At 47.2% G+C, this 20,144-nt stretch overlaps 1 protein-coding gene across 3 annotated transcripts in view; it reads right to left on the reverse strand.

Moving 5' to 3' along the window:
• The window catches only part of CLCN5 (chloride voltage-gated channel 5), a 29,900-nt gene that overhangs the window by 8,421 nt on the left and 1,335 nt on the right, over positions 1–20,144 (reverse strand). Inside the window, exons 2-8 of one of the 3 annotated variants that reach the window (XM_077308832.1) lie at positions 18,635–18,743; positions 5,922–6,075; positions 2,533–2,684; positions 2,020–2,119; positions 1,591–1,781; positions 1,295–1,417; positions 36–242 (exon numbers count right to left, since the gene is read on the reverse strand). In XM_077308832.1, coding sequence (XP_077164947.1) covers positions 36–242; positions 1,295–1,417; positions 1,591–1,781; positions 2,020–2,119; positions 2,533–2,684; positions 5,922–6,057 — 909 coding nt within the window. In that variant the 5' untranslated portion in view covers positions 6,058–6,075; positions 18,635–18,743. Of the gene's footprint in view, positions 1–35; positions 243–1,294; positions 1,418–1,590; positions 1,782–2,019; positions 2,120–2,532; positions 2,685–3,459; positions 3,645–5,921; positions 6,076–18,634; positions 18,744–20,144 lie in introns of those variants that run through there. The other 2 variants (XM_077308834.1, XM_077308833.1) reach the window with 2 other exon arrangements.

Raw genomic sequence — 20,144 nt, forward strand, 5'->3', positions numbered from 1 at the left:
CTGCCCAGGCCACCTTCCAGCAGCCCCCAATTTACCTCTCGGCGCTTGGCCTCGTTCTTCCTATACTTGGTGAAGAGGTGGCAAAGGATGTTCCCGCAGCAGCAGGCGACGTGCACCAGCGGCCCTTCCTTCCCCAAGCTCAGCCCCGAGGACACGGCCAGCACCAGAGTCACTGTTTTGATGAGCAGCGTCCACTTGCCCAGGTAGCCCCGGATGATGAAGCCGCTCAAGATGGTTTTGATCTGGAAGGCAAATACAGGAGGTCTGCGGCACAAATACAGCGGAAGCCTGCACAAGGTTTACTCACGTGGCTAGAAGCCTGCTCAATAGGTAGGGGAAGGAACCCAATTATGTTTATTTACTTCATTGATATCCTATTGTGAATACAAAATGGCTTGCCTCATCCTCCTCCCCTCTATTTTATCCTCGTATCAACCCTGCGAGGTAGGTTAGGCTGAGAGCGTGTGACCAGGTCAAGGCCTCTCAGCAAGACTCCACGGCAGAGCAGAGATTGAAATCTGGGTCCCCCAGACACTCTAACCACAACCCCGCACCAGCCCATCCTTTGCCTTTGTGCTCTGCACGTCTTCTTTTCAAGATGAAAAAAGAAAGGTTCACAATGAAAAATCAACAGAAGAAAACAGGGAACCTTTCCAAGGCAATATGTTTGTAATAATGTATACAATGAATTTCAATACAATTTCTTTTACTATTCTTTTATATACCAGAAGGAACAACCATAACGGCTTATAGATAAATTCCGTTTTCATTGACTTCATCAGTGGTTGAACCATCCAATCCTCCAAAAACAGTTTGTTGTATCAAATGTGGCAAAATCCTATCGTCTTTCCTTATATTACTATTTTAATATTTTAGGATCAATTGGCCATAGGCTCTCTCTACAGTACTGCAGGGAATGCTAGTCGATGACCACTCTTCATAATATTTCCTACACTTACACTTTTACTGAACCCAGTGAGAGGAATTACAAGTCAGGAAGCAATGAGGGGAAAAGGCCCACTTGTAAGAGAAATTCAGACCCCTCTTCTCCGATCTGGTCTGCTCTTTCCACCTTCACCAAGGTGCCTTGGCCAGAATGTCTACTTCCTACACTAGATTCAAAGAGATAAAACTGGGCATGTCTGGCAAGGAGGATGTGCCTGCAAACAACACAGAAGGCAGCCCCAACCCCCTGAACAAACCATCAAGGAACATCTAATCCCACTCTGCGTTTGTTCATTAAATGCAGCCCAAGAAAGAAATTCATTGGTGAAAACTTAGAAGCCAGACTTACCTCTGGGATTCCTGAGCCACAAGCGTAAGGAGCAAAGCCTCTGACTAGCAACACAGCAAGCAGGGAGAACAGCAGTGCCCAGAGGACGTACATGAAGTAGTTGAGGACATAAGCAAGGGCCTCCTGAAAGGCAGAGACACAGAAGAGTCCCTGTCAAGCTTCTCGGAAGAAGATGCTTTGCAGAACTACATCTGCTTCTGCCTTGCTGTAGTCAAGCAGGGCACATGATTTGGGAGCACATTCAGGTGCCCACCACCAGTGCCTCCACCCAGGGTGCCCTGATTCCCAATACAAACCCCTCCTTGGTTGCCAGTCAGGAGCTGTGCCCAGGTCCTCCATTCTGGACATTTGTCCCGGTCCTGAAAGGTGGTTTCCTGAGAAGTCCAGCAGCAGTGCTCGTGGTTGTACCAGAAGCCCTGCAGGCACACACCTTCCTTCAGGTCTGTCATCCAGTGGGCAGAGATGTCAATCAAACCTGCTATTGCCCCTACATTTAAAAAAACAGTGGTTTAGCAAAGATGAGAGGACAGCACGCAACCAAGAGAGCCAAGCAGGGACCCAATGGATGTCGCTCTCTCCAGCACCCACTTCCACCAATAGGGAGGTGCAGGGCCTTCGGGGGGTTCCTCTGCATTTGCTTTTAATTTCAAAGGACTGGGCGTCACAGTGTGACAAAACAGCAAAACGGAAGGGCAGGCTTTGTCCACTAGGCTTTACCATCTCACCTGCCAACAAGCCTATGAGCAGCATCAACAGCCATCCTGAGAAAGCATCACTGACGCTGTGGATCAGAGCCCAGGTGGACTCCTTGCTTTTATTGGTGATCTGGAAAAGGAGATTTGAGAGAGAAGCTGCATATTTAGCAGGCTGCAGGCAAGACCAGATTGCCATGGCTCTTCCCACCCCACCTCTTCCCATCCCATCATTTGTGGGATGAGTTGATAAAATGGCAGATGCAACAAATTAGCCCCACTCCCGGCCAATATGCAATCCAAAGAAGATTTAGCCCAGGAGAGAGGCTTAGAGCCACCTTCTCTCTGCACCCTGTTCCCAGTCAAAGCAGAAGCCACAGGCAGGTGGCATGAGGACAGATCTCCCATGCCATGTCCAATTTTGCTGCAAGTGGAATTCTCAAAACGCTTCCCCAAATACACCCGCCCCAATGCCCGGAGAAAGGAAAGACTCAGGAGGGACGGGAAAAGAAGCCATTCTGGTCGCCCAGTAAAGCCCCAACTGACCTCTCGGTGCCTGTCGCGGTCCCGAGACTTTTCGCGCACCCAGTCTATCGTGTTGAAGTCTTCATAGGTCCCCACGCCAGGGAGTGGCTCTTCCAGAAAATCCATCATCTTGCTGGAGCCATTCATCCCGCCTCCATTATATGAGGAGAAGCCTGTAGAGCAGAAAAGGTATAAGAAGAGCCCAGGGCTCGCTTGAGGCTTGGAGGGAAGGGTGAAATGTGGCAGACTGGGAGGCTAGCCTTGGAAGGCTCAGAGCAAAGGATTTCCAGCACTTCCCAGAAGCCCACAAGCACCACTGACTGTCCCTAGTAATCAAAGGTAGCCTGCTTCTGCATATGGAGGTTCCATTTTAAACTGTTGTGTCAACCACTATTAGTAAGGCCTGCCCTCCATCAGAGACTGGGGGGGGGGGGTGCGCTAACAGTGTGGCATGTGGGGACTCCTCCTTCTTAGTAGTGACAGAATCTAGCTACTGCCAGGCCTCTCTAAGCTCCTGCAGAATCTCCACTACAACTTGGCTGGATGCTGCTAGAATGGGTGGAGCTTTTGCCTCTTGATGCGGCATGATCAGACAACTGATTCCGGGTCGAGGTCCTAGAAGGTACAGTAAGCTTAAGGGGAGGCGGATGTCATTCAAGAAAGAGTCTAAATGGAAGCAGTAGACCCTGAAGAGGCAGGTAAATTTCCCGACAGAGGTCTTCCTCTCAAGCTGGCAGACTCAGTCCATGCCAGGCCTTTGATACTGCGCAGCTGCAAATGACAGGGCACATGTGCCCCTGAAACTGGAAAGGGATCAAATCCATGCCTTTGCACCCCTGTGGCATGAATGCCCATTGGTCACAGAAAATACTCCCCACCCCAACGCCTTGCCACATCAGCCAGGGCAAGCAACACAGTGGAGGCCCCTCCCCCCGCCCCATGACAGACCTGGGTAGAAAGTTCCAACGGCAGATGCCTGGAGGACATTAAGCTGGAAAGGGCTGGGGTGCCGCTTTTCCATCGGGGTTGAAGATTCTGCTGCGGAGAACACCCCGATCTGCTGCTGTAGGAAGGCAGCAGCCTGGAAAAACTCTTTGTAAATCCACAGAAGGGAACGCAGCGTCCGGAGAGTGCAAAGTCGTTCCCCCAAGCAGGTGACTGGGCCGAGTTAATCGTTAAGCGGCTTCACCTTTAAAGCCAGAGGCAGGCTGAAGAATGAAATGGCTGCTGGGCTCTAAACATCTGCTTGAGCAACTTTTGCTGTGGCAGATACTCACCCCAGTCAACAAAGCCACAGGGCGCTCCGTTGATGGTCACCTGCACTTTAAACCGTATTTGCAGCGTTTCAGAAGCCGAGAGCCCCGGAGTCTCCAAAACCATGCAAGATTGCAAAAGGAAGGCAGGCAAGCAGACAAGGAAGCCCAGGTGGGGCAAAGATGTGAGGCAAAAGTGACTGGATTCCAGAAGGTCAAGAGAGAGAGAGAGAGAGATTTTCTCTCACTCCTATGCTATTTGGGGTGAAGGGGAATAAGCTCCCAGATGCCACTTGGAGAACTGCCATGTTTTCTAGCCCTCATGCTGGAATGGAGGAGTGGGCCTCCCTAGGAAGACCTAGCAAACAGCTTCCCCTGCCCTTGAGCAATGCAGAGCATGGGTGCCTGCCTCCAAAAACAACGCACTGGTTCCTGGTGATGGGTTAGCAGTGCAGAGTAGGCTGCCCCTCCCCACTTGCCTTCTGGCTGCAGAGACAACACAGTCTTGGCAGCTACCCCTGCAAGGGAGTGGGTAAGACAGGTGCTCCCTTGGAGCAGGAAGCTGCTTTCCCTTCTCAATCATGCAACCTCTTTGGGGAGGGAGCAGGTTCTGGCAGAAGGAGAGGGTGCTGCTGCAGCTGTCTCCTTTCCCTCACCAAGACACTAGCTGTATGGGGCTGCCTTCCCTTCTGCTCAGTGCTGCTGCAGACAGACAGGGCTCAGAGCATGTCTCTGCTCACCCGCTGGCAGCCACTTGAGAGAAGCTGAACAGAAACTGCCCTCTTGTGGTAGGTGGAGAGTTCCAACTATGGGAAACAAACAGCAGAAGCAGCGTCTCCACCTTCAGGACAGGGGGGCAGAAGCAGTAAACACACAAGGGGGTGTTCAACTCTTCTTCTCTCATTCTGTTCCTGCCAATAGACATGGATTTCCAAGTTCCACTGAGTAAGCCTTCAGATGTTAGGGTTGACAGCAAACATTCAAAACAGGATCTGGGGCACAAGAGACAAAAAGATGCCTGCCTGGCAATGAGGCTTCTAATATATTCTTTGGATGGACTATCTCCTGTCCCTTTGCTGACAATAGCTGCTATTTCTGTGGGTTGAGAGCAGAAGTATTCAGCCTGTTTGTGTAATTTTGCTTCTGCTTTGGATACCTACGTCAAAAGAATAGCTCTGTGAAGCCTGAAAATTCACATCCATTACTCTTGAACATGAAATGGCCCAGTGGAAAGTCCTGCTCACAGTCCACATTTCTGTATCCCACTGAACCAGTGGGGCTTCTAAGAACCCAGATACTTCTGAATGGGACATCAGAGAATGCTAAAGCTTAATGGTTAGGAGCAATCTTCCACTTCAGGTCTTAGTCACTTTTCTCAGCTTCAATAATGTAGTGCAGATAATACTTAGTCTAGTTTACAGAGTTGTTGTTAAGGCACTGTTCAAATACTCAGACAATTAGGGACTATTTGGCCATAGCCCAAAAGAAAGTGGCCAACAGGACATACAGGCTGAGGCCTGAAGTTGCCTCTTGGCTCTGGATTTTAAAGGTTAACTGCTTCTGAATGTGGAGGATAAGAACATAAGAAGAGCCTTGTTGGACCTGACCAAGAGTCCCTCTGGTCCAACATCCTGGCTCACACAGTGGCCAACCAGTTCTTCTGGATGACCAACAACAGGGCAGAGGGGTTGAGGCCTTCCCCCAATGTTGCCTCCTGGCTCTGGGATTCAGATCAGTGCCCCTGAGCACGAGATTCCTCTCAGTCACCATAGCTAGTAGCCACTGATACGCATCCATTGTGAGTCTATCTAGTCCCCTCTTAAAGCAGTTTATTCCTGCGGCCATCACTGCATCTCCTGGCTGAGAATTCAGGGCTCCCAAAACTGTCCTAGAGACAGCCCTGCAAGAATTTAGGTCTTCGCTCTCACTGCATACAGACTGATTCTCTAATAAGTGAACCTCCAAACAATACCGCAGCCTACTCTGGGCTGCTCCAAGACAGTTTCTTCCCCATCACTATGAATGAGCCCCAAGACCGACTAGACTTCAGCAGTCCTAGAAGTTAGCAGCAGGCATAGGAAAGATCACGTCAGCCAGCAGGCCTGGCAACAGGGAAAGACAAGGACACAGAACATCTGCAGGCAGCTCCAGCATTACCTTCCGCCATCTCTCTGTCCAGAGGGGGCACATCATCCACCATAGAGAAGTCCAGTGTTCCCCCTGCAACCTCCACCATGTCTTCATCGCTGGTGCTGCTCTGGAAACTCCCACGTCGGTAGCCTTTCTTATCCATAGCCAAGAGGTTCAAGACCTATTGGGGGAGAGAAAAATGTTAGCCATGCTGCACACTGAAGATGACCTTGCTAAAGCTTGTGTCTGAACCAGGCCTGCCATAACAGTCCAGCTTGATGGACACCATTCAAGTCAGTAGCCTTTCGAACAAAGAAGGCCCCCTTCTTTCCAACCTGAGATCACTACACAGTAAGCAACCTGGGCTCTGGGATTTGGCACCTCAAGGTTGATTTTAAAACAGGACACTGGTCTATGCAGTCTTAAGGGCTCCAATCTTGTGGAGCCTGCAGGCATTTCCAAAATTCTGAGAGGAACAGTGGATGCCAGCCATAAGTGGCAGATGGGTGGGTCCCTAATGTAATCCCCCCCAAAAAAAACATACTTTAAAAATAAAGCACCAACCAAATGAAACTTCTGGGGAAAAGTTTATTCCAATATTTTTTTTTGGGGGGGGGGAAGGAAATTTCCAGGCGACAGGACAATTGCCAGAGTTTCATAGCATTTATCCAGCTTAAATTCTAGTCAGTGGACTTAGTTGCTGTCTGCAAGTCTTTGCAAGATCAGGTACTCTAACATGAGAGAAATCAGTGCTGCAGATTTCAAAAGCCCGTGCATCATGATTTCAATGATTTCAAATGTGGCATGCACGTACATACATTGACTAAAGGGATTCTGGGTATAACAGATGCCAGGAGATTGTGGTGGGTTTCTCTAGCAGACTGATAGGCAGGCAGAGTGGAGTCCATGGACATCTGGACTGGAGGACCACTCTGCCAATAGGCAGGCAGAGTGGAGTATGCCAAAAGCACAGGGGGAAATGCACCAGGAGCTTGACCCTTTGGGGGTTCCACTGGGAAAAAAAAGAGTCCAAATCTGGCCAAGGCACCTCCTGACATATCACAGCCACAGAATGGGCAATAACCACAGCAATTACACTCTCACACAATGGATTACCCTGAATGCTTTGCAAACACTCATTGGAAGCAAAACCACTCAGCTCTGCTGCAATCTGTTCCCTACAGCAAACAGTTATTTTAAAAAAGTAACACAAAGTGATTGCACTGTTGTGTCAACACCTTCAGAGCCTGGCCAGATGCCAGCACAACACCAGGTGGCCCAGCACAGGTGCGTGTTAGCTCAAATGCTTATGCTGGTGTAGGTGCTGGGGCATAACAAAGCGAGAGTCCCTAGTCTTGAGAGTCCCTAGTCTTGAGGGGATATCGGCCAGTGAAAAGGCAGCTGAAAGTACTTGTTTTGGCCTCACATGGTGCATGCTAGGAAAACTTAAAGGCAGAAAGAAATGAGGAAGAACCAGCATGAGATGGGCTGACAATAAAGCCATGACTTCAAGTAGCAAAATTTGAGCAGGGCTGTTAATTTATAAATATTTTGGAGGCCATTAATTTACAGGGTTGCCATAAATCAGAAGCAGCTTAAATTTAGGAGAAGCATAACATACATCACCCAGGCATTTGTATAATAAGCAAAGCTGCTCAAAGAAGAGTCGTGCTGGATCAGACAGATGGATGATCCATCTAGCCCAGGACCATCTCACACAGGGCACATAGGCTGAGGCCTTCCCTCCATGTTGCCTCCTGGCTCTGGGGTGCAGAGGCTTAGTGGTAATCCATTGTGTGAGAGTGTAATTGCTGTGGTTATTGCCTATTCTGTGGCTGAGATATGTCAGGAGGTGCCTCTGAATGTGAAGGTTCCCCTCAGTCACCTGGGCTTGTAGCCACTGATAATCTTATCCTCCCTGAATTAATTGAATCCTCTTTTACAGCTTATTCCTGTGGCTACCACTACACCCCCTGGCAGCAAATTCCACGTGCTAATCACTCTGTGTAAAGTAGTGTTTCCTTTTGTCCATCCTTAACCCACTGCCCATCAGCGTCATTGGATGCCCTCAAGTTCTAGTATTTTGGGAGAGGGAGAAAAAGTTCCCGTTGTCAGTTTTCACCATCCCGTGCATAATTTCATAAGCCTCTATCACATCTCCCTTTTAGTCATCTCTTTTCTAAACTGAAAAGTCCCAGACTCTTCAGACTTCTTTTCCTCATACAGAAGGTGTTCAACCCCCCTGAATCACCTTGCTTTCCTCCTCTGCATTTTTTTTCCAGCTCTGCAATGTCCTTTTGGAGATACGGTGACCAAAACTGTACCAATGAGGCTGCACCATAGATCTGTATAGGGCCATTATAATATTGGCTGTTTTATTCTCAATCCTATCCTACTCCTAATAATCCCTAACTCAGAGTTTGTCTGTTTCACTGCTGCAGCACAGCAGGTTGACACTTTCCTCAAGTTATCCACTACAACCCCAAGAACCTTTCTCCTCTCAGCCTCAGCAAGTTCAGGCCTATTGCCCTATACTTTTAGTGGGGACTTTCTGTCCCAGCATGCATCACTTTGCCCTTACCAACACTTAACTTCCTTTGACACATTGTTGTCTACTCACCTCTTGCCCACTCACCTGCCTACAAGATTCACGTTTTCTTGGCTCTCCTGTACTGTCAGTGTGCAAGTCATTCCCCCTTTCTCAAAGTCTCTGGCCAGGCATCTTACATCTAAGGCATTCATCGAAACTAGGAAGTCTAAAGGGCAGATTAAAATGCTGGGTTTCTGTGCCCTGAGATCCTAGACTGTAACCGAGATGGCAACAACAAGATGTGACTTCCTCCTAGCCAAAGGAAATGCTTATGAAACTGGGCCAATGCAGCAGAACATTGCGTATCTAGAAGAGGCCGTCTCCATCTGGAAATACTGGTCCAACAAGCGGCAACATTTCCTTCCAGCACCCACCAACGCACTCCAATGAGAACTCTTTTTGGCAGCTGTCTGGCTTTTTCTTCCTGTGGCCTGCAGGTGATGCCCTTCCTCTCCAGAATGGCTCTGCCCAGCACCACATTCGTAAACTGCTTAATGTGGCAAATGCTGGTGTGGCTTGGCCAGTCCTACTGTGGGCTTGAGTGGTAGAAGACATTTTCTTTTCTTGCACCAATGAGCCTGTATTCAAATTTTTTGGCTTGCACAATTTGGGCTGCATTGTGGTATACATTTGCTGGTGATCCATCCGACTTCTTATGCACAGCTCGGTACTTTATTATGGTCACCTGGTGCATCAGGATAAGAGGATTTCTTACCATCCAGCACAGCTCCAAAGGCAGGCTACAGGAGCCTCGGAAAGGCATTATCTAGCACAGGGGTAGTCAAACTGCAGCCCTCCAGATGTCCATGGACTACAATTCCCATGAGCCCCTGCCAGCATTTCCCACTACAGCGTTTGCTGGCAAGGACTCATGGGAATTGTAGTCCATTGACATCTGGGGGCTGCAGTTTGACTACCCCTGATCTAGCACCACACATGCCTAAGGGAGCACAAGCCCACAATGGAAGAGCAGCTATGCTGGATCAAAGGGAACGTACATTTGGCTGAGCACCTAGCTTCCCACAGCCACCATCCAGATGCTCTCAAAAGGCCTATATGCAGAGCACAGAGTCTCCCTGCTATTGCAAAGTAGTCCATGCCTGGCTGCAGACTTAACATGACTTAGCCCAGGGGTAGTCAAACTTTGGTCCTCCAGATGTTCATGGACTACAATTGCCATGAGCCCCTGCCAGTGTTTGTAGTCCATGAACATCTGGAAGACCACAGGTTGACTACCCCTGGCTTAGCCAATGATGGTCTTAATCTCTTTGAAGGTGTCTTTTAAAGCAGGAGTAATCAACCTGTGGTCCTCCAGATGTTCATGGACTACAATTCCCATGAGCCCATGCCAGCAAACTCTGGCAGGGGCTCATGGGAATTGTAGTCCATGAACATCTGGAGGACTACAGGTTGACTACCCCTGTTTTAAAGATTTCTTAGAAACAGCCAGAGGCCCCAGTAGCCACTGGCAGAGTGATCCGCCATACATCTAGCACTCTATATATCTTTTGCAACACATGGTCCAACTTCTATATGGGCCACAAGCCCTTAATATGGGCAAGGCAGAGTCTCTACAAGGACCACATCAGACAGCCAGCAGGCTCAGTGCTGCCTTAATAAAAACCCTGGATGTTTTCCTGGTCCCAAGCACTCAAGAGCGGTTGCTTCCTAATCCCAAGGAATGAGAACATTTAAACAAAAAGCAAGTGGGAACACTTCTGCAAGCTGAAGAAGTAAACAAGCAAATAACACAGAGAAAGGAAAAAGCTTTGGCCAGATGCCCGTGTTTAAGACAAGGAAGCCAGCAATTGAAGATGTGAAACAAACCTACACCCCCCCCCCTTGTGAGTGGTTTCCCCTTGTCAGATATGCAACCAGGGCTGAATCTGGACGGAGCTTTTATTCCAACCCCAGGTTGATTCAGTCCCTGCTGTCTACACTGAATGCGATTTCCATTTGGATTTGGGGCAATTTACATTTTTCATCTGCAACAAGCATGATTGATCCAGAGTGACCCTACCTTTCCCCTGCGATATCCTGGAGTGGATATAACCCTCGATATTTGAAATATCGGCATGAATAAAGGGGAAGCTCTAACTTAAAGGGGAAGCCCTAACTTCTCTCAGCAGAGGCTCCAGTAGCCCTAACTTCTCTCGGCAGAGATTTTGCTCTTGGATTTATTCCTCCTCCTCCTCTGCTGTCTCCAATCCTCCCTCCCTTCAAGAAAAGAAAGAGGCTCCTGCTGTGCTTGGCTCCCCCCACCTCCGGTTTCCCTAATTATGTGCAGAACACGTTTCTGTTTCAATGGAGGGGGGGGGGGTTAGAGGAAGACCCAAGTTCAAATCAATCTGAATTCAGCAGGATCCACAATGGAATAAAACAAACTCAGTGGATGTATTCATTGCCAGCAGCAAGTCCAGCTTCCTTGGCAGTTAACTACCTCCATACATGCAAATGACATCATCACCCCATTCTACTGCTAGGAGAAAATGCTCCTAACATGAGATGTCCAAGACTGGAGACATTAAAATGGGATTACAAACCTGGATTCCTTTTAACAAGGTGGGAACTGAATGTTAAAATTTTTTTATCAAGCATAGAAAGAGTCCTGGACTGTCTCTTACTTTCCCTTCCACACACTTATGCTTTTTGGCTTATCCTCCCTTACTCCCAGATGATGAACAAAGAATGCTTTTGTTGTGTTGGCCGCCATTGTGCAGAGGCATGAAGCTCACTGGCTGACCTTAGGCCACATGCAACCGCTCAGACCTAGCTCATTGTGAGGATAACACAGAGGAGGAGAGAGTAATGTTTAGCACCTTGAGCTCCTTGGAGGAAAGGGGAAATATCATGGTAGATCCAGTCCTCAGATTTAAGACCCTGTCTCTTCAGTAAGAGCTGGGGAACCTCTGGCACACTAGGGGCCTGGAAGGAGTTTCTTCTCCAGCAGGACTGGCTGGCTGGCTGTTCCACAAGAATTCTTGCACTCAGGTCTATTCAAACATTTATCAATGTTGTTGTCGTGATGGTGATACAAGAACAAAAAGAACTTAATGCACACATTGTTGATCCACAGCACATCTCAATGGAACAGCCAGCAGGTGCTGTCCTACCGCCAACCCTCCAGCTATGCTTAAGGTGCATCTGTTAGGTTCATTGGACAGGGCCCAGCCAGCAGACATCTGTGCCAACTCCTGATGTACTTCAGTTTCCTTCTAGAGTTGCAGCAGTTTTTTTTTCACATGGTTGTTGTGTGAACAACAAGATAAGGTTAAAGCACTTTCTGCATTATACATGGTGCACATATTATTCATGAGTCAGGCATGAAAGATTTCCAGAAGTCTGTGAAGCTGCATTTGGCAATCATTGTCACTGTTTCTCCCTCCCCCAATACATCTACCCCGTAACAGTTACTAGCAGTAAAAATACAGAGTGCAGAAAGGGAACATGCACTTGTACCACATTCTGCTGTAAGCATGATACTGGGTTTGTGTACCCGCCTTCCATGCAATTGGGGGCCACAGGAAGTAGAACAACAGTGCAAGGTGACTACCTGCCACTCTGCTCTAACCTGTGCTACTGCTGACCAAACACCTGCCTAATGTTTTGTCAGATCAGAGCCTCTCAGGCAGTGGAGCCTGCAGACACTGTTCCAGCGGCACTCCCTGCAGCTGATGAGCAAAAGTCAGCTCAGTGGTTACCTGTGGTCTCCCAAGAGGGTAGCCCACCATGAGGGGATCCCTGGACAGAGGTGTGGAACTTGCAAAAGCACCACATGCAGAACCTTAGAGCCCACTTGCCCTTTACTGCGGATTCAGAACTTTATTTCTTGCTGTGTCTCTTAGGACCTCTTGCAGGCAGCTATCGAGCAGGAGGTAAGGGCAGGAAGGGACACATTCCCACTGCGGTGCTAATTATCAGCTGTACCTACAACATGGTTGTTGGCTGCAGTTACTCTGTGCTGGGGCTGCCTATTCTCTTGTTCTAGCCTTCTATACAGTGGCAACAGTGGCCTTCTTGGGTGGCCATGGCCACCTCAACATGATTACCTGCTGACCATCTCTGTCACATGAGTGTTTGCAGCACACCACAGTGATTGGCGGCTTGTGGTCAGGCAGCAGTAGACTTCAGCACAATTGCTATGCTCTTTATATCTTGGGGGTGGGGGTGTCTTCTGTCGTATACGAGGGTAAGTCAAAAAGTACAGCTGCAAAGCCACAGAAACTTTTGTGAAACAAAAATATCAATTTGTGAAACTATCCTCTACATATTCTCCATCTAGGTCCATACACTTCTGAAGGTGGCATTTCCATCTCTCTGACCCAGGGATTCCCAACCAGGGTTAGGCAAGAGCTCCCCAGGGGTTACACAGCCCTTCCCAGATGTTTGGATGGCTGCTGACATCACTAGATGACACTGACGTCTACCTCTCCTGTTGTTCTGCAGGCCTACGTGTTTTCTTCATAATGGATATAATGAATGATGGATGGATTGGCCTGCTCCCGCAGCTTACTTGCGTGTCCTCTGGCCGGGGCGCATGGGAATTGTAGTCCATGGACATCTGGAGGACCACAGGTTGACTACCCCTGGTCTAGATGGAGCTGTATTTTCACTAGGCACAGAAAACCATACAACATCACCAGACAGAGGCTGTTCCAAAGGCTGGGGGCCACCACAGAGAAGGCCCTCCTGCATATCACCGTCCCACCCCCATGCCTCTGACAGAGGCAAGACTGTAAGAAGGCTCTCCTTGAAATCTCAGTGTTCAGACAGGTCTGTATGAGAGACAGCGTTCCTTCAAACAACATAAATAAATGAAAATTTAAAAGCCCCGGAGAAGTAGCCATGTTAGTCTGCCCCAATAAAACCAAACATTAATATTGTGGCACCTTAAAGACTCACAAAATATCATTCCGGCAAAAGTATTCAGGAACTAGAACCCACTTGAGATGCTATAAATACCTTCATTTCCTACAAGCAACATGGCAATGCCCACTCTCTCTAGTATTTGCATGCTATCTTAGAACATGTATTCTGAGCACATTAACCTGATTCATATCCTAATTGGCAGCTACTCTACAGACCTCAAGCTGTGTTACCAACTACCAGATCCTGGGGATTAAATCTGGGACTGTCTGCATGCAAAGAGATGCCAAACTGAGCCATACCTACCCCACCTTAATTTTTGTTGATTGAGGGGTAGGTTGGACAGAGTGAAAATAGAAAACCATTTTGTAGTAAACACAAGTGTACAATTCAGACAGAAACTGTCTCAGTTCCCATAACCGGACTAGCATAAAATTTATACTTTACAACATGGAAAACAATGAATGCTTCAATAATATATCATCATCATCCATGTTATAATGGGATGATAAATTCACTGTAGACAAAATTAGCCACACTTAGATAATATATATATCATATGCTGCTTTTGTCTAATGCTATAATCTTGCATAAACATACTGTTCATGTTGGGTTTTTTCCCAGAGCTCCCCCAAATTTGTATTTTAATCCCTGTACTCATACAAGATCTGTCCTAAAGTTCTTCTTCCATACAGTTAGCGAGCTTTGCTTGCTCTCCTCTACTGAGGACTCACCGTAGCCATGACCGACTCTGAAAGTCGTACTACTAGAACTGACTGCTGGAAAATGGAAACTCTATAGACCCCACGCCCCAAACGCAAAAACGATAATCAGCTCAGTAAAGTTAGACGACACCAGCAATTCTGTAGGAAATTTCCAAGGAAGATCTATGACTGAATTTCCTTGAACCAACTGGCTTCTTTGGAAGTCTCCCTCAACTGAATTGCCTTCTTCTCTTGAATTGACAAAATACTGTCTTGCTCTCTTATCCAGAATTCAATGACTTCCTACAAGACAGTGGTTCTCAACCTGGGGGTCGGAACCTCTTTGGGGGTCGAATGACCCTTTCACAGGGGTCGCGACAGGGCGAGCAACTTGGCCGGGGGGGGGCACTGCCACAGTTGCTGCTCCTCCTGCAAGCGCCCATGCTTGGTCACCAACTGCTCCAGCAGCGCCTCCAGCACAGCCCAGTCTCCCACCATGCACTCCAGGTGGTGGTGACACAGCTCGCTGAACTGTGAAACCCCGGGGAAAAAAACAATGTATATACAATCATGAACAATGGCTCTTCATGCCATGGTCATTTTCGTTTTAATTTCTGAGATATGGTAATGACCAGTAGCTTAGGAAGGTAACTCGGGGAGAACAGGATTGCCAATGACTATCATATATGGGAGTTAAATGGAACCTCTATGTCCAATTATATTGTATCTGTGATTGTTAGATGCCATGAATCAAACAAATGTTCTCTCTGTGTCCTGCTTGACAGCTTCCCAGAATAATGTGGCTGGCGGCTGTTGTAAACAAGATGGTGAAATAGAGAGACTCTCTTGTACAGAAAGGATTTTTAAAAATGCTTGTTACTTGCTGTGGTTGGTGGTGGACCTGACAAATTGTGGAGCACCAGTCCAAAGCCCCTTCAGGAGCATAGATGTAATAAGTAACTGTGCTGCCCTAGCCAGGCATAAGTGGGATTGAGGGATAAGTGTTTGACGTTGTCACATCAGTGCTTTGGCAACATCTTGGGCTCATTCTCATTGAGGAAGGAACTCAGTGCTTGCTCCCACCTCTGTCTTTATTGAGGAACTTAGCTAGAGAGTTCCAAAGAAAAAACAGTCAGCACAAATTCTTTGCTTCTGGAGTGATGCAGTCTCTCAGCTTCCTTAGCTGTCTCCTAGATAATTAATTCACATCTTTTGGGCATTGTGATTTCACGTTGAATTGTTCTTACAACCTGGATTACGTGGTTTGGTGAATGAGCAAGAACTGGCTACTTCTCTTCCAGTGCACTCCACCTCTGTAGTGGCTTCTTCCAGAGTAAGCTTTTGTGAGTCAGAGTGCCCTTCTCCAAATGTGGCTGAATTCTTTGAACAAGAGAAAGGAATTGGCCTTACTCACTTCTTAGTTTGAAAGAAAGAAAGAGAGTTCTTCAGATTCCTTTGAACTCTGGCATAGCTCAAAATAACCTGATGCACAGAACATGTGGTGTCCTTTGAAAATGTAACATGCAGAGAATACATCTTGGTCAATACAGAATTGCCTGGTGCTCCTTCTCAGACCCCCCCCCCCCCGGTTAGTAAAGACTGGATTTCATTTGGACTAGACCTGATTTTTCAGAAGAGGAAGTTGGAGTCCTACTTCTTGTAGCGGTGGTTCTCAACCTTCCTAATGCCGCGACCCTTTAATACAGTTCCTCATGTTGTGGTGACCCCCCAACCAAAGAATTATGCAAGTGTTCTTTCACAGAAATTAAACCGAAACTGACCAATGACATTAAGATCCATTGTTCATGTGAAACCCCAAAGGGGTTCGACCCCCAGGTTGAGAACCACTGCCATATCTGGTGATGGTAAGTTCCATACCTATGTTGCATGCAAAATGGCACTTCCATTCTAAGCGTGCTGGTTGTTTGCTAGTGTTAGAATAGTAGAAAGACCATACATACCTTTCTTAGCTTTATAAACCTCTACCGCATCCTCCCAGATCACTTTGGATTGCCTGGTGCATAGGGTTTGCTGTGGGAATTCAGCAGAGAATCCCACTGAGCCAAGTCTTGGCTGCCTGTTCTAACATGCTTCTACGGATTCCTCATCTGAGAGGAGGAATATTTGTAAACAAGATGTCCAAGTTTCCCAGGAATGTGGCACCAAGTTCTCACCTCTAAAGAGTGTGGGCAATTATGCCTCTCCCGCAGAATCCAAAAGTGTAGGAAATGAGGCACCCCATTTGAAAATGAATACACTGGTATTTAGCACCAAGCCTGAGGGAGCATGCCTGATGCTGGAGCCTGAAATGCCCAGAGAATGTATCATGGGCCCAAAACTCACAATCTGAGACAAGCTCATTCTAGACCAAGGGGCTGTGCATCTTAACACTTTGCACGTTCATTAGTAGGGAAACACTCTGTGCAAGTGAGCCAGTGAAACTGGAAGTTCACAAAGGGAGCTGATGGGAGCAAAGTTGGGAGATTCTGGGGCAACTCTTCAGCAACAACCAGCCCTGCCACAGACCAGCAAGGAGAGGGGACTGCCACCAAAGGTTCACATGGGCAAGGCCACACTTACTGGATGCACTCCTATTCATCAATGAGCAGCCTATACATGGAGTAAGATGACAGGGCAGGGCGTGCAGAGCTGCTAAGGAGGTTGAGGTGGAGAGGGGCTCCTTCCCAATAGATGAAAAAACTGTCTTCAATTTACAGATGAAATCCCTAGTTCCAGAGACTGTTCTTAGCTCATTTTCCTCTCACGCACACACACAATGAGGGAATAGATCTCTCTCTCTCTGTGTCACTCACAAGCACACAAAGGAGCATTTCCAGCTTTGAATCATTTCTACAAGGAATCATCCCTGCAGACAAGGCTTCCCAAATGGAACATGGACCTCTTGGTGGCTGCGCAAACAAGCTAGGGAGCAAAACACAGCACAAGGAGGCTCTGCTTGTCCTCTTCTTTTTCTGTCCAGTTATGCTCTCCTGTCAAACAGATTTTAGTGTTTTGTAGTGTTTCAAAATCCTGTCCAATGTCAACCACAGGAATGGGGAGGGTTTTAATGGACATATGCACCCCCCGAAAACTTGCTCTGTCATGCCTACTTCCAGGCTTGAAAAAAAAATCTGTACATAGTAAACCTTCTAGTTATGTTGTAACTTCTGCATTTGAGGCTCTCTCATGAACTCCTCTGAGTACAGAACAGGACACCAATCTCATGATTTCAGAGGCAGCTGGTTCTTGGCAATGCAGTGCTGGCAAGCATTAGCCCCAAGCAAGTTTAAGGGTGAACCAAGAAAAGAATTTCTGCAGAGATCACACATTTCTGTCCAAGACACAGATGTATATGTCAAACTCACAACGGAAATATCATTACGTCACCTGTAGCCCTGAAAACAGGCACTCATAAGAATATCTATTAGCCCAGAGGACTCCATGTGAGGAACTCTGTCAAGAACTGGCCATATTTATAAGATGTTCTTAACATTCAACACCCACCAAGGAGGAAAACCGTTCTGCAGGTGGATAAAATATAACTAAGTGGAACAGGCCACTGGAGCCAGCATCAAAGCTACTTTTCCCAGGTCCAAGACACAGTGCCCTACCAGGTACTGCAGCAGATTTGTGCTACTGAAGCAATATTGTGTTTGATTCCATGAGGCTACTTGTTCTTCTTGTTGTCTGTGATCAAACTGCAAACTGTCTCCCCCTCCTGCACAGACACAAAGCAAGTCAACACTAATACTCCTGTAAGGTAAAACAGCACCAATATCCTCATAAAGCACATGAGATGCCAAGGTTGAGAAAATGTAGTTGGAAAATGGCAAGCAAAGAGTTAAGAGGCACACAATGTGGATTGTCCCCAGAGGGGAACCGTTTCAGGTGTGCTTCTCCACTGGTTTAAACTTGGGTCAGCTGCATTCCAGACCTTGGACAACAAATGCTGGAGAACAGAAAGTGCTTCCCAACCCTGCCCAACCGCCTTGGAGATAGTTCTACCCAGGGCTGAAGAACAAAAGAGTTCCAACAGCCAAGCTTCAGCCTTCAGTATCTAGGGGGGTTCAGTAAACAGGTACTTGGAACTCTTCCAACCCTGCCTTAATCTAGGGCACTGTGGTGTCCATCCTATTGATTTAAAAAGCAATAACAAAGTCATCTGAAAAATGACACATCTAAACCCTTTGAGCACATCATGTTCAACTTTCTCTCATTCCGTTATGTATTTTTAATCAAACCTCATAACTGTATCCATGGCTCAGCAAGCAACACAAGCCACTCATAAAGGGAAGGGGGGGGGAGGTTGGAAACAGCTGGAGCCCAAGCTGCAGGAGGACGTTTTATAGTGATGTCTCTGGTGCTTGATGCCAAGAACCCACAAGGTTGCATTTGCCACTCCCCAGGCCTGCATTCTGTGGCAAGCCTTTATTTCAGTTGGCTGGACACCACCTGACAGGCAGAGCTGTCAGCCCACAGTGAGCAACCTGCAAACAGACACGTCACCCCACATGCCCAGAGCTACAAGCAGGCTGCCTCTGCTGAAGCAGACCTATTATCCCTCCTACATCAGTACATACCAAGCATTTTAGTCCTATGATAGATGCAGACGCTCACCCTCACCGGCAACTAGTTTTTCTGGAGCCACAGACACACAGGGGTGAGGATCCAAGGTCCATATTTTCCATCCTGCAAAGGAACACCACAGCCACTGTTTCCTCTGGCAGCATCACAGGTGATGATGGGGTGATCGTGCCAAGACTTGTTGAACATACAACACTCCATTTAATTTACAACTAGGACCCCAAAATCAAGGGGGAGAAATGGGAAGATCTTAAGGTGTCACCACCACACTTCTCATGAAAGAGACATCAAGAGAAGTTTCCTGTTTTAAAAGAAACATATTCTTGTATTCTTTTCCAGCGTGAAAGCTCATATCAGGGGGGACGGTTCAACACACTACTCTTTTAAAGTGCTTGATTCAACCACCTTAACCAAACCAGGATAGTTTAGAGATCCAAATGGAATCTTACTACAGCTTTTCAGAGACTCGAGACTGGATTCTGTTGATCTGGGTGAACGAAAGGGTCAGCTGTGATATACTTGACAGAAGCTGGCAAATGGAAAGATGAAGGCAGCCACCTAACATCAAAGCTTTCTTGCACCTATGGGTTCTAAAACAGTGGCAAACCCAGTGGGTGCTCACTTTGCTTGAGGGTATGAAGGAGCACAGCAGCTGGGATGCCATACTGACTCTGTGCTACTGTAGTAAATCATTGCTGCTATGCAAATAAATCTTCCGGCACATCAAAATAAACAAGGGGAGAGAAAGCCATTGGAACTATGCTATGAACCAAGCGTACGTGTTTTCAAACAAGCACGGAGCCTCAAAGTCAAGTCATTTTGCGCCCCCTCTCCCCCCCAATCAGGCACATGGTCTGAACCTTCCACTATCAATTAGGGAAGCCTCACCACCAGGCATCTCCAGAACTTCACTATAATCTGAGAACATGAAGCCAGACTCTTGCAGAGATAAGCAACTGGAGACTCCAGGCCACAGCACATGCTCCTAGCACCAGCTCTTCTTTCATATTCTCTTTGATGGGAAGCGTGCAAAAGCCCCAGTCTTCCCAGAACTGTCAAGTGAGAACACACCATTATTGATTGTAATTTTACACCACCTTCAAACAAAAATAAAAAAGAGGAAATGGTTCACTTTATTATACATTTTGTGAAGAAACTAGCATAGGAAGAAATGAGATACTGTAAGACAGGGACGTGCCAAAAAGCCAAGTATTCCCTGTAAACTTGCAAGTCTTTCTAGAGAACAGTTGCCTCCAACCCCTAAACCTTATCAAGCAGCTTAACCATTCCCTAGGCTAGTCATTGCAGTCCCAAAAGGGGGGTGGGGAAGCAGAAAGAGAGGAAGCAACTTCACTCAAATCCCTGATGCTGCTTTTAATCACCGACTGCTTGAATTCTATAAGATGCCTCCCCCCTTATAACATTTTTCCTTTTTTTGTCACTTCTTTTTCCTTGCCATTGGTGATTAACATTATCAAGCAATTACTCTTTGCTTCTACATGAATC

The sequence above is a fragment of the Paroedura picta genome, chromosome 13 (genome assembly GCF_049243985.1).
Source record: "Paroedura picta isolate Pp20150507F chromosome 13, Ppicta_v3.0, whole genome shotgun sequence".
NCBI classification, from domain to species: domain Eukaryota; kingdom Metazoa; phylum Chordata; class Lepidosauria; order Squamata; family Gekkonidae; genus Paroedura; species Paroedura picta.